Source organism: Delphinapterus leucas, chromosome 9 (assembly GCF_059928025.1).
Source record: "Delphinapterus leucas isolate spDelLeu-1000000601 "Yukka" chromosome 9, BTC_Dleu_Yukka2, whole genome shotgun sequence".
Classification (NCBI taxonomy): Eukaryota; Metazoa; Chordata; class Mammalia; order Artiodactyla; family Monodontidae; genus Delphinapterus; species Delphinapterus leucas.
The window spans coordinates 55,723,499-55,737,817 of NC_143137.1; the positions used below are offsets into that span (position 1 = coordinate 55,723,499).

At 35.1% G+C, this 14,319-nt stretch overlaps 1 protein-coding gene across 8 annotated transcripts in view; it reads left to right on the forward strand.

Moving 5' to 3' along the window:
• The window catches only part of ANKIB1 (ankyrin repeat and IBR domain containing 1), a 158,751-nt gene that overhangs the window by 66,051 nt on the left and 78,381 nt on the right, over window positions 1-14,319 (forward strand). For 7 of the 8 annotated variants that reach the window (XM_089917621.1, XM_022585669.2, XM_022585689.3 and 4 more), the window contains one exon: window positions 4,071-4,348. The exons of the other annotated variant lie outside the window; for it this stretch is intronic. In XM_089917621.1, coding sequence (XP_089773747.1) covers window positions 4,161-4,348 — 188 coding nt within the window. In that variant the 5' untranslated portion in view covers window positions 4,071-4,160. The remainder of the gene's footprint in view (window positions 1-4,070; window positions 4,349-14,319) is intronic. 8 annotated transcript variants of the gene reach the window in all.

Consider the following 14,319-nt stretch of genomic DNA (forward strand, 5'->3'; position numbering starts at 1 on the left):
GTATACTCTGAAGTCAGGGAGTCTGATTCCTCCAGCTGCGTTTTTCTCCCTCAAGACTGTTTTGGCTGTTCAGGGTCTTTTATGTCTCCATACAAATTTTAAGGTTTTTAGTTCTAGTTCTGTAAAAAAATGCCATTGGTAATTTGATAGGGATTTCATTGAACCTCTAGATTACTATAGTCATTTTCACAATATTGATTCTTCCAATCCAAGAACGTGGTATATATCTCCATCTGTTGGTATCATCTTTAATTTCTTTCATCAGTGTCTTATAGTTTTCTGCATACAGGTCTTTTGTCTCCCTAGGTAAGTTTATTCCTAGGTATTTTATTCTTTTTGTTGCAATGGTAAACGGGAGTGTTTCCTTAATTTCTCTTTCAGATTTTTCCTCATTAGTGTATAGAAATGCAAGAGATTTCTGTGCTTTAATTTTGTATCCTGCAACTTTACCAAATTCATTGATTAGCTCTAGTAGTTTACTGGTGGCATTTTCAGGACTCTCTATGTATAGTATCATGTCATCTGCAAACAGTGACGGTTTTACTTCTTCTTTTCCAATTTGTATTCCTTTTATTTCTTTTCTTCTCTGATTGCCGTGGCTAGGACTTCCAAAGCTATGTTGAATAATAGTGGCAAAAGTAGACATCTTTGTCTTGTTCCTGATCTTAGAGGAAATGCTTTCAGTTTTTCACCATTGAGAATGATGTTTGCTGTGGGTTTGTCGTATATGGCCTTTATTATGTTGAGGTAGGTTCCCTCTATGCCCACTGTCTGGAGAGTTTTTACCATCAACTGGTGTAGAATTTTGTCAAAAGCTTTTTCTGCATCTGTTGAGATGATCATCATTTTTATTCTTCAGTTTGTTAATATGTTGTATCACATTGATTGATTTGCATATATTGAAGAATCCTTGCATCCCTGGGATAAATCCCACTTGATCATGGTGTATGATCCTTTTAACGTGTTGTTGGACTCTGTTTGCTAGTATTTTCTTGAGGATTTTTGCATCTATATTCGTCAGTGACATTGGTCTGTAATTCTTTTTTTGTAGTATCTTTGTCTGGTTTTGGTATCAAGGTGATAGTGGCCTCATAGAATGAGTTTGGGAGTGTTCCTTTGCAGTTTTTTGGAAGAGTTTGAGAAGGATGGGTGTTAGCTCTTCTCTAAATGTTTGATAGAATTCACCTGTGAAGCCATCTGGTCCTGTACTTTTGTTTGCTGCAAGATTTTTAATCACAGTTTCAATTTCATTACTTGTGATTGGCCTGTTCATATTTTCTGTTTCTTCCTGGTTCAGTCTTGGAAGGTTATACCTTTGTAAGAATTTGTCCATTTCTTCCAGGTTGTCCATTTTATTGGCATAGAGTTGCTTGTGGTAGTCTTTAGGATGCTTTGTATTTCTGCAGTGTCTGTTGTAACTTCTCCCTTTTCATTTCTAATTTTATTGACTTCAGTCCTCTCCCTCTTTTTCTTGATGAGTCTGGCTAATGGTTTATCAATTTTGTTTATCTTATCAAAGCACCAGCTTTTAGTTTTATTGATCTTTGCTATTGTTTTATTTGTTTCTGTTTCATTTATTTCCGCTCTGATCTTTATGATTTCTTTCCTTCTGCTAACTTTGGGTTTTATTTGTCCTTTATCTAGTTCCGTTAAGTGTAAGGTTAGGTAGTTTATTTGAGATTTTACTTGTTTCTTGAGGTAGGCTTGTATAGTTATAGACTTCCCTCTTAGAACTGCTTTTGCTGCATCCTATAGGTTTTGGATCGTCGTGTTTTCATTGTCATTTGCCTCTAGGTATTTTTTGATTTACTCTTTGATTTCTTCAGTGATCTCTTGGTTATTTAGTAATATATTGGTTAGCCTCCATGTGTTTACGTTTTTTACGTTTTCTTCCCTGTAATTCATTTCTGATCTCATAGCATTGTGGTCAGAAAAGATGCTTGATATGATTTCAAGTTTCTTAAATTTACTGAGGCTTGATTTGTGACCCCAGATGTGATCTATCCTGGAGAATGATCCATGCGCACTTGAGAAGAAAGTGTAATCTGCTGTTTTTGGATGGAATGTCCTATAAATATCAGTTAAATCTATCTGGTCTATTGTGTCATTTAAATCTTGTGTTTTCTTATTTATTTTCATTTTCAATGATCTGTCCATTGGTGTAAGTGAGGTGTTAAAGTCCCCCACTGTTATCGTGTTACTGTCGATTTCGTCTTTTAGAGCTGTTAGCAAGTGCCTTATGTATTGAGGTGCTCCTATGTTGGATGCATCTATATTTATAATTGTTATATCTTCTTCTTGGATTGATCCCCTGATCATTATTTAGTGTCCTTCCTTATCTCTTGTAACATTCTTTATTTTAAAGTCTATTTTATCTGATATGAGTATAGGTACTCGAGCTTTCTTTTGATTTCCATTTGCATGGAATATCTTTTTCCATCCCCTCACTTTCAGTCTGAATGTGTCCCTAGGTCTGAAGTGGGTCTCTTGTAGACAGCATATAAATGGGTCTTGTTTTTGTATCCATTCAGCAAGCCTGTGTCTTTTGGTTGGAGCATTTAATCCATTCAAGTTTAAGGTAAATATCAATATGTATGTTCCTATGACCATTTTCTTAATTGTTTTGGGTTTGTTTTTGTAGTTCCTTTTCTTCTCTTGTGTTTTCCACTTAGAGAAATTCCTTTAGCATTTGTTGTAGAGCTGGTTTGGTGGGGCTGAATTCTGTTAGCTTTTGCTTGCCTGTAAAGCTTTTGATTTCTCCATCACATCTGAATGAGACCTTGCCAGGTAGAGTAATCTTGGTTGTAGGTTCTTCCCTTTCATCACTTTAAGTATATCATGCCACTCCCTTCTGGCTTGTAGAGTTTCTGCTGAGAAATCAGCTGTTAATCTTATGGGAGTTCCCTTGTATGTTATTTGTCATTTTTCCCTTGCTGCTTTTAATAATCTTTCTTTGTCTTTAATTTTTGCCAGTTTGATTACTGTGTGTTTCGGCGTGTTTCTCCTTGGGTTTAATCCTGTATGGAACTCTCTGCACTTCCTGGACTTGGGTGGCTATTTCCTTTCCCATGTTAGGGAAGTTTTTGACTATAATCTCTCCAAATATTTTCTCTGGTCCTTTCTCTCTCTCTTCTCCTTCTGGTAGCCCTATAATGCGAATGTTACTGCATTTAATGTTGTCCCATAGGTCTGTTAGGCTGTCTTCCTTTCTTTTCATTTTTTCATTCTTGTCTGCAGCAGTGAATTCCACCATTCTGTCTTCCAGGTCACTTATCCATTGTTCTGCCTCAGTTATTCTGCTATTGATTCCTTGTAGTGTAGTTTTCATTTCAGTTATTGTATTATTCATCTCTGTTTCTTTGTTCTTTAATTCTTCTAGGTCTTTGTTAAACATTTCTTGCATCTTCTTGATCTTTGCCTCCATTCTTTTTCCATGGTCCTGGATGACCTTCACTATCATTATTCTGAATTCTTTTTCTGGAGGGTTGCCTGTCTCCACTTCATTTAGTTGTTTTTGTGGGGTTTTATCTTGTTCTTTCATCTGGTACATAGCCCTCTGCCTTTTCATTTTGTCTATCTTTCTGTGAATGTGCTTTTTGTTCCATAGGCTGCAGGATTGTAATTCTTCTTGCTTCTCTGGAGTTCTTATATGAGGAAGATTTCTGACATTTTTCACTATCCTACAAATTGACTGAGTCAGATTTATATATAATTTATACAGGGATTTAAGTGTATTCATCCATAGATTTTAATCAAGCTCATTTCCTGCCTATGTGAAGGAGAAAATTGAAAAGCACATATATGTATGTAACTTTTATAGTATAAAGTGCAGCCTGTGAAACCTTAACAGTTTCTGTGTGGAAAAATGTTATAGTTTAACAAGTTAATTGGGGTAACATTAAAAGTTTGAGACTTTTTGCCTATTAAGATAAATTTGGTAAATTTAGTATAATTTGTTCCCTTACATATGCTTCCTAGATTTTATTTGTGTTCCTAATTATGATACTGTTTCTTTAGGATACTGCTTCATAATTAGTTTTTCACAATCTAATAATTTTTTCCTCCATTAGAATGTGAAACATGTTGTAGAAGCATTCAAGAAGTGGCTGAAGGGGGAAGGAAAAAGTGCCACTACCTATCAGAAAAAAACAAAACAAAACATGGGAAATACAACCACCAAATTCCGTAAAGCACTCATCAATGGTGATGAAAACCTGGCCTGCCAAATATATGAAAACAACCCTCAGCTAAAAGAATCCCTCGATCCAAATACATCTTACGGGGAGCCCTACCAGCACAATACACCATTACACTATGCTGCTAGACATGGAATGAATAGAATATTAGGGTAAGTATTACTGTAAAGCAATTGATAACAAGTTAGAGAAAGGGAAGAAAAAACCTGATCTTTAGAAAATATATGCATACGTGTGCATGTTATGTGGTATTGTAGTGAATTAAACTTTGTAGAATTGAATATGCCTAAATTATTAAGTATGATTTTTTATTATGCCTAAATTAGACCAAAGGTTTCAGTAGTGAGGTTAGTTCACATATTATTTTTACTGTAAATACATTTTGATCCTCAGTATGTTTCATAGTATGAACTTTTTATAATAGTGTAGTGTTTAATTTACAACATTTCAATTCTAGAAAAGTACTTATCAGCTCTCAAAAAATTGCAGGGCAATTTGCCCTAGGCAAATTGCCCTAGGCAATTTAAGTTGAAAAACTAATGTGTTTACCTTACCTATTCATGATTACATTTGAGTTTTCTTCTTTTATTGGGGTTCAGTTACTTGAAAAAACTTTTCTAAAAGCAAACCATTTCCTTGGAACTGAAAATACTAAGAAACTTAAAAAAAATCTCTTCAACAAGAAAGCATTAGCGGCAGCAAATATGTGAAGATTCTTCCTAATTACATGGTGTTTGCTAGCTTATAAGATGAAAGAAGCAAAGGATAGAAAAGTAATTCCAAAACAAATTTAGTCTTTAGAAGTAGATTATTCAGTTATGGAAGTCTGATGCTAGGAGAGAAAGAAACACTTCTTTGCTTATGCAGTGAAATATAATTCTTCAACCAATATCCTGAGCACTTTAGAACTTGACAAAAAACTTTTCAGTCCTTTCTCTATTTCTTTTTATACAAATTTGTCGTTCAAAATAAGCTGCTCTTTTTGGTATCCCTGAATCATGCCATGTGTGTTGTCTGCCATGTTCATTGTGCTCTTTCTGCCAGGAGTATCCCACTCCTCTCAGCTTTCTCTTTCTTACCTAAATTTTAGCCTTCCTTCAAGGTCCTAGGCACACTTTATCTATCTTCTTAGCCTGTCACAACCCATAGGAACTTTAGTCTTTTGTTGAACTTCTATGATTCTTTTTTGTTTGTTTGTATTACTTGTTTGGTATACACTATGTCATTGTATTTTATAATTTTGTGTATCTTCTCTTTGCCTACCTAAAGTACAGCTTTTTTTTTTTTTTTTTTTTTTTGTGGTACGCGGGCCTCTCACTGCTGTGGCGTGTCCTGCAGCGGAGCACAGGCTCCAGACCCGCAGGCTCAGCGGCCATGGCTCACGGGCCTAGCCGCTCCGCGGCCTGTGGGATCCTCCCGGACCGGGGCACGAACCCGCGTCCCCTGCATTGGCAGGCAGACTCTCAACCTCTGCGCCACCAGGGAAGCCCAAGTACAGCTTTTTTAAAGGACCTTCTTAATACTTCTAGCATCTAGCATAGTATCTTACACAAAGTAGAAATATCATAAAATCATGGCACAGGAAATATCTTTATGATCAGGATTTGTGAATGACAAAAATTCCATAAATAATTTATGTTTTCCAGGCCTATGACTATCAAGTAGTTATTTTTGTAACCTCTTGAAAATAAAATAGGTATTTCTCTTTTTTTTTTTTTTTTTTTTTTTTTTTGCGATACGCGGGCCTCTCACCGTTGTGGCCTCTTCCCCTGCGGGGCACAGGCTCCGGACGCGCAGGCCCAGTGGCCACGGTTCACAGGCCCAGCGGCTCCGCGGCACGCGGGATCCTCCCAGACCGGGGCACGAACCCGCGTCCCGTGCATTGGCAGGCAGACTCTCAACCACTGCGCCACCAGGGAATCCCCTAAAATAGGTATTTTTTGACTTAAAAACAGGTATTTCTATAACCTCTCCTTTTTGCATTTATCTTTTATTTTCATTTCTTGTAAAATACCCACTTAGAAGCCACCTCCAACTCATATTGTTATACTTTTTCTTCCAAAACTGGGTCTTCCCTATGTTAATGACACTAACATATTGTACTAATAAAATAATGGCAAACACATTGAGGCCTTGCTATTTTCTTTTTTGTTCGTTTTTTGTTTGTTTTGTTTTTATTTCCATTACTCTAGGAGGTGGATCAATAAAGATCTTGCTGTGATTTATGTCAAAGAGTGTTCTTCTTATGTTTTCCTCTAAGAGTTTTACAGTGTCTGGTCTTACATTTAGGTCACTAATCCATTTTGAGTTTATTTTTGTGTATGGTGTTAGGGAGTGTTCTAATTTCACTCTTTTACATGTAGCTGTCCAGTTTTCCCAGCACCACTTATTGAAGAAACTGTCTTCTCCATTGTATAGCCTTGCCTCCTTTGTCATAGATTAGTTGACCGTAGGTGCGTGGGTTTATCTCTGGGCTTTCTATCTTGTTCCATTGATCTATGTTTCTGTTTTTGTGTCAGAACCATATTGTCTTGATTACTGTAGCTTTGTAGTATAGTCTGAAGTCAGAGAGTCTCATTCCTCCAGCTCCGTTTTTTTCCCTCAAGACTGCTTTGGCTATTCAGGGTCTTTTGTGTCTCCATACAAATTTTAAGATTTTTTGTTCTAGTTCTGTAAAAAAATGCCATTGGTAATTTTATAGGGATTGCATTGAATCTGTAGATTGCTTTGGGTAGTATAGTTATTTTCACAGTGTTGATTCTTTCAATCTAAGAATGTGGTATATCTCTCCATCTGTTGGTATCATCTTTAATTTCTTTCATCAGTGTCTTATAGTTTTCTGCATACAGGTCTTTTGTCTCCCTAGATAGGTTTATTTCTAGGTATTTTATTCTTTTTGTTGTAATGGTAAATGGGAGTGTTCCCTTAATTTCTCTTTCAGATTTTTCATCATTAGTGTATACGAATGCAAGAGATTTCTGTGCATTAATTTTGTATCCTGCAACTTTACCAAATTCATTGATTAGCTCTAGTAGTTTTCTGGTGGCATTTTCAGGATTCTCTATGTATAGTATCGTGTCATCTGCAAACATTGACGGTTTTACTTCTTTTCCAATTTGTATTCCTTTTATTTCTTTTTCTTCTCTGATTGCCATCACTAGGACTTATAAAACTATGTTGAATAATAGTGGTGAGAGTGGACATCCTTATCTTGTTCCTGATCTTAGAGGAAATGCTTTCAGTTTTTCACCATTGAGAATGATGTTTGCTGTGGGTTTGTCGTATATGGCCTTTATTATGTTGAGGTAGGTTCCCTCTATGCCCACTCTCTGGAGAGTTTTTATCATAAATGGGTGTTGAATTTTGTCAAAAGTTTTTTCTGCATCTATTAAGATGATTATATGGTTTTTCTTCTTCAGTTTGTTAATATGGTGTATCACATTGATTGATTTGCGTATACTGAAGAATCCTTGCATCCCTGGGATAAATCCCACTTGATCATGGTGTATGATCCTTTTAATGTGTTGTTGGATTCTGTTTGCTAGTATTTTGTTGAGGATTCTTGCATCTGTATTCATCAGTGATACTGGTCTGTAATTTTCTTTTTTTGTAGTATCTTTGTCTGGTTTTGGTATCAGGGTGATGGTGAGGCCTTACTATTTTCTAGGCACTATTAACAGTGCTCTACATGCATTGTCTCACTTAATCCTCACTACAGCTCTATGAGTTCGTTAATCATCTGCATTTCAGAGGTGAGAAAACTGAAGCACCGAAAGATTAAGCAACTTGTCAGAACTGTGCTGCTTGTAAATGGTAAAGCTGTTTGCCCAGGCAGATGACTGTAGGCTGTAGGCTTTTCAACACTGTGATAACCTCTTATCTCTATAGTCAAATAAGCCTATATGTTAGGGCTGCCTAAAACACTTATTAGCAAAACAAATTAGTCACTCTGAACTTAAGTTTCCCTGTCTATAAAATAGTTACACATAAAACTTGTGGGACAGTTAATGTGTTATATGTCTCACGGTGCCTAGCATATAATATTATTACTTCTCATGTTTGTAACCCTAAATAACTTCCAATCATCTTTGACTTACTCCTTACTCTTCCTTTACCTAACCTGCTACTAATGCAAAGTTCACTAAGTCTTATCTCTTGGATTCTCTTCTTTGCATTCCCGTTGCCCCAAGCTTTGTTCACTCTTACCAACCCCTTCTTCCAATACTGAAAATACCTGACTCCTGAATGATCTTTTTGCAAGTCTTTTTCTCCTATAATCTCATGTCCAGGTTAATCTTGCTAAAAGTATAGCCTTTTCAATGTTCTATCATGAGAAAACTGTAACTACACTACCATCTGCCTTATTCTATTTGGCTTCTGAAGCCAGCTTTTCTATGCCCTAATTCTACTGATTCAGCCTAATCTCTCATTGTTCTCTAACATGATCATATCAGTCAATCTGGTTACCCTCCCTCTTGCTTTCCCCACTTTTAAAAATGCCACCCCCTTAGCTTTATTCCTGTTAGGTCTTGATTCTGAAATGTCTTCTTTCTTCTCTAATTTCTTGTCCTTTAAGTCCTCACTTGGTTTCTGTCTTTTCATGAATTCATTACCAACTATTCTGACCTGCAGTATTCTTTCTGTTCTCTGAAATTCCTACAACTTAGATTTTAAACCATCCAATTGTCATTAAACTCATCTCTTTGACTAGATTGTAAATATTACAAATACACTGCTACACAGTTAGTAATGCTCTCAATAGATTAACTCTTGATTACTTAATCTATTAAGGCTTTCTTTTTTTGAGTTGAACATTTTCAGTGAAATTACAAAACCGTTGCTTTAGCTTCTGCATATTGAACACTATAATAATATTTAATATCAAGTCTTGTTATGTGATTAATTAAAACTTGCTTAGAATACCAAGGTAAAGTGTATTTAAATATTATTATTACTAAGGTAATATGTATATTTTAATATAAAAGAAATCAAGTAGCAAAATATATTCTAACCATTTATAGTGTAATTTAAAATATACTTTATGAAATTAGAAAACATTGTATAAGAAAGTTATCTAATCCAGTGAGTCTTTTTTTTAATTTATTTTATTCAAGTATAGTTGATTTACAGTGTTGTATTAATTTCTGCTGTACAGCAAAGTGATTCAGTTATGTGTTTATATATATATATATATATATATATACACACACACATACACACACATTCTTTTTCATACTCCTTTCCATTATGGTTTATCACAGGATATTGAATATAGTTCCCTGTACTGTACAGTAAGACCTTGTTGTTTATCTATTCTGTATATACCAATTTGCATCTGCTAATCCCAAACTCCCACTCCTACCCTCTCCTACCCCCACCCCCTTGGCAACCACCAGTCTATTCTGTGTCCCTGATTTTGTTTCTGTTTCCTGGATAGGTTCATTTGTGTAATATTTTAGATTCCACATATCATGATATCATATGGTATTTGTCTTTGTCTTTCTGACTTACTTACTTAGTATGGTAATCTCTAGGTCCATCCACGTTGCTGCATATGGCATTGTTTCTTTTTTATGGTTGAGTAGTATTTCATTGTGTATATGTACCGCATCTTCTTTATCCATTCATCTGTTGATGGACATTTAGGTTGTTTCCATATGTAATCCAGTGAGTTTTAAAGTGTGTTCTGAGGACTCCTAGATCCTGAGACTCTTTCAAGGAGGTGCAGTAGGTCAAAACTATTTTTATACTAATTTTAAGATGTTATTTGCCTTTTTTTCACTGCGTTGACATTTGCAGTTGTAGTTCAGAAAGCAGAGGATAAAACTGCTGACGCCTTTAGATGAATCAAGGAAGTGGCACCAAACCTTACTAGTAATTGGATTCCTCTCTGCCGGGCTCTTGCTGTTTTTTTTTTTTTTAAAAAAAGCCGTTTCACTTAAAATGTCCTCAATGAAGCATTAAAATTACTAATTTTACTTAATCTCCATCCTCGATTACACATCTTCTTAATATTCTATGTGACAAATTTGAAGAATTCATAAATCACTTCTGCTGCTGTATGATGTTAGGTTTGAGAAAGAGCACTTGTACTTTTGTTTGAGGTATGAGTTGAACTACTTATTTCTTCGTGAAACAACATTTTAAATTAACAACATTCAGACTGGGATACTGGCTGGCTGACATTTTTCTTGAAAATGTATGACATAAGTGAGCCTATCAATTCAAGGGAAAACTGAGAGTATTTGTTGCTAATGATAAAATTTGAGTTTTCAAGTGAATATTGGAATTTTGAAAACTTGTATTTGCTGCCTTCAGCTTGATAGTTTCCCATTACTTAGGGACTTTCCTGAATAACAGTGGTGGTGATATAAATTAATATGATTTTTTAAAATATTGTATAATGAAATGTGACAAAAATCTAGAAGCTCTGTGTAACTCTCTGAATTAGTATTTTTCAGAAGATCAGTATATGGTTTTTTAAAATTATGAATGAGTAAAAGATTTATTCAAAATGCAAGGTAGACCAATGGATTTTAATGTAATAGAGTACAAAAGTTCATTTCATAAGATATCATATTTTATATTGCAAGTAATCTTTAAGAAATGACCACTTGTTGAATTTTTAGCATAGTATCAAATATGACTATTCACAGTTATTTGAAAAGGCTATTTTAAAATACTTCTCCCTTTTGTGATTATATAAGGCTGGATTTTTTTCATATGCTTGAACCCAAATGACACATATCACAACACATTGAATGCTATGAGAATCTGTCTGTCTTCTATTAGCCAGATATTAAATAAAATTTGTAAACATGTAAAACAATGCCATTGTGCTCACTTAATTTTCAAAAAATGTATAGTTATTTTTTCATTTTAAGATATTAGGAATGTTAACTATAATGATATTAGGAATGTTAAATATGTAATGAGTTTATTTTTTTAATTAATAAATGTTTTAAAATATCTTTTAATTTTTAATATGATGAATATCTATATAACTCAAATAAACAAAGGTTCTTAGGAATCTTTTCATTTTTAAATTTTTATTGGGGTGTACTTGATTTACAATGTTGTGTTTCTGCTGTACAGCAAAGTGAATCAGTTATACATGTACATATATCCACTCTTTTTTAGATTCTTTTCACATTACAGAGTATTGAGTAGAGTTCCCTGTAATATACAGTAAGTCCTTATTAGTTATCTATTTTATATATAGTAGTGTGTATATGTCCATCCCAATCTCCCAATAGGAATCTTCAGTAATTTTTAAAGTTGTGAAAGTTGTAAAAGTCTACTACCAAAAAGTTTAAAAATTGCTGATCTGAGGGCTTCCCTGGTGGCGCAGTGGTTGAGAGTCCGCCTGCCGATGCAGGGGACACGGGTTCGTGCCCTGGTCCGGGAAGATCTTACATGCCGCGGAGCGGCTGGGCCCGTGAGCCATGGCCGCTGAGCCTGCGCGTCCGGAGCCTGTGCTCTGCAGCGGGAGAGGTCACAACAGTGAGAGGCCCGCGTACCGTCAAAAAAAAAAAAAAAAAAATCGCTGATCTGATCAATATTCCTGGTTCCTCTAAGAAGGAATATATCTGTCTCCATCCTCTGGTTATCATTCTATTGAATGAGTATTTAAAGACCTAAAGAAAGGGTGACTATATATTCTCTACATATACTTCACACTTATATTTTTACTTTATACTTAACTTTCAACTTCAGCCTAAAGTGTTTGGTGTTTTCTTTTAATTTTTATTGGAGTATAGTTGCTTTGTAATATTGTGTTAGTTTCTACTGTACAGCAAAGTGAAACAGCAGTACGAATACATATATCCCCTCTCTTTTGAATTTCTTTCCCATTTAGGTACCACACAACATTGAATAGAGTTCCCAGGGCTATATAGTAGGTTCTCATTAGTTATCTATTTTATACATAGTATCAATAGTGTATATATGTCAATCCCAGTCTCCCAATTCATCCCAGCCTGCCTTATCCCTTTAGTATCCATACGTTTGTTCTCTATGTCTGTGTCTCTATTTCTGCTTTGTATATACGATTGTCTAAACCAATTTTTTTCAGGTTCCAAATATATGCTTTAATATACGATATTTGTTTTTCTCTTTCTGACTTACTTCACTCTGTATGAGTCTCTAGGTCCATCCATGTCTCTACAAATGACCCAGTTTTGTTCCTTTTTATGGCTGGGTAATATTCCATTGTATATATGTACCACATTTTCTTTATTTCATTCCTCTGCTGATGAACATTTAGGTTGCTTCCATGTCCTGGCTTTTGTAAATAGTGCTGCAATGAACATTGGGGGTGCATGTGTCTATGCCCAATAATGGGATTGCTGGGTTATATGGTAGTTCTGTTTTTAGTTTTTTAAGGAATCTCCCTACTGTTCTCCATAGTGGCTCTGTCAATTTACATTCCCATCAACAGTGCAAGAGGCTTCCCTTTTCTCCACAACCTCTCCAGCATTTATTGTTTGTGGATTTTTTGATGATGGCCATTCTGCCCAGTGTGAAGTGATATCTCATTGTAGTTTTCATTTGCATTGCTCAAATAATCAGTGATGTTGAGCATCTTTTCTTGTGTTTGTTGGCCATCTGTATGTCTTCTTTGGAGAAATGTCTATTTAGGTTTTCCACCCATTTTTTGATTGGGTTTTTTTTTTGATACTGAGCTGCATGAGCTGTTTGTATATTTGGAGATTAATGCTTTGTCAGTTGATTTGTTTGCAAATATATTCTCCCATTCTGAGGGTTATCTTTTCATGTTGTTTATGCTTTCCTTTGCTGTGCAAAGCTTTTTAAGTTTAATTAGGTCCCATTTCTTTATTTTTGTTTTTAATCTCATTATTCTAGGAGGTGGATCAAAAAAGACCTTGATGCAATTTATGTCAAAGAGTGTTCTGCCTATGTTTTCCTCTAAGAGTTTTATAGTGTCTGGCCTTTCATTTACACCTTTAATCCATTTTGAGTTTATTTTTGTGTATGGTGTTAGGGAGTGTTCTAATTTCATTCTTTTACATGTAGCTGTCCAGTTTTCCCAGCACCACTTATTGAAGAGGCTGTCTTCACTCCATTGTATATACTGTCCTTCTTTGTCATAGATTAAGTGACCATAGGTGCATGGGTTTATCTCTGGGCTTTCTATCCTGAACCATTGATCTATATTTCTGTTTTTGTGCCAGCACCATACTGTCTTGATTATTGTAGCTTTGTAGTGTAGTCTGAAGTCAGGGAGTCTGATTCCTCCAGCTCCATTTCTTTTCCTCAAGATTGCTTTTGCTATTCGAGGTCTTTTGTGTTTCTGTGCAAATTGTAAAATTTCTTGTTCTTTTCTATGAAAAATTCCACTGGTAATTTGATGGGGATTGCACTGAATCTGTAGATTGCTTTTGGTGTATAGTCATTTTCACAGTATTGATTCTTCCAATCCAAGAACATGATATATGTCTCCATCTGTGTCATCTTTGATTTCTTTCATCATTATCTTATAGTTTTCTGTGTACAGGTCTTCTGCCTCCTTAAGTAGGTTTATTCCTAGGCATTTTATTCTTTTTGTTGCAATGGTAAATGGGATTGTTTCCTTAATTTCTCTTTCTGATCTTTCATTGTTAGTATATAGGAATACAAGAGATTTTTGTGTATTAATTTTGTTTCCTGCAACTTTACTAAATTCATTAATTAGCTCTAGTAGTTTTTTGGTGGCATCTTCAGGATTTTCTATGTATAGTATCATGTCATCTGCAAACAGTTACACTTTTACTACTTCTTTGCCAATTTGGATTCCTTTTATTACTTTTTCTTCTCTGATTGCTGTGACTAGGACTTCCAATACTATGTTGAATAATAGTGGAGAGAGTGGGCACTCTTGTCTTTTTCCTGATTTTAGAGGAAATGCTTTCAGTTTTTTACCATTGACAGTAATGTTTGCTGTGGGTTTGTCATATATGGCCTTTATTATGTTGAGGTAGGTTCCCTCTAGGCCCACTTTATGGAGAGTTTTTATCATAAGTGGATGTTGAATTTTGTCAGAAGCTTTTTCTGCATCTATTGAGATGATCTTATGGTTTTTATTCTTCAATTTGTTAATATGGTGTATCACATTGATTGATTT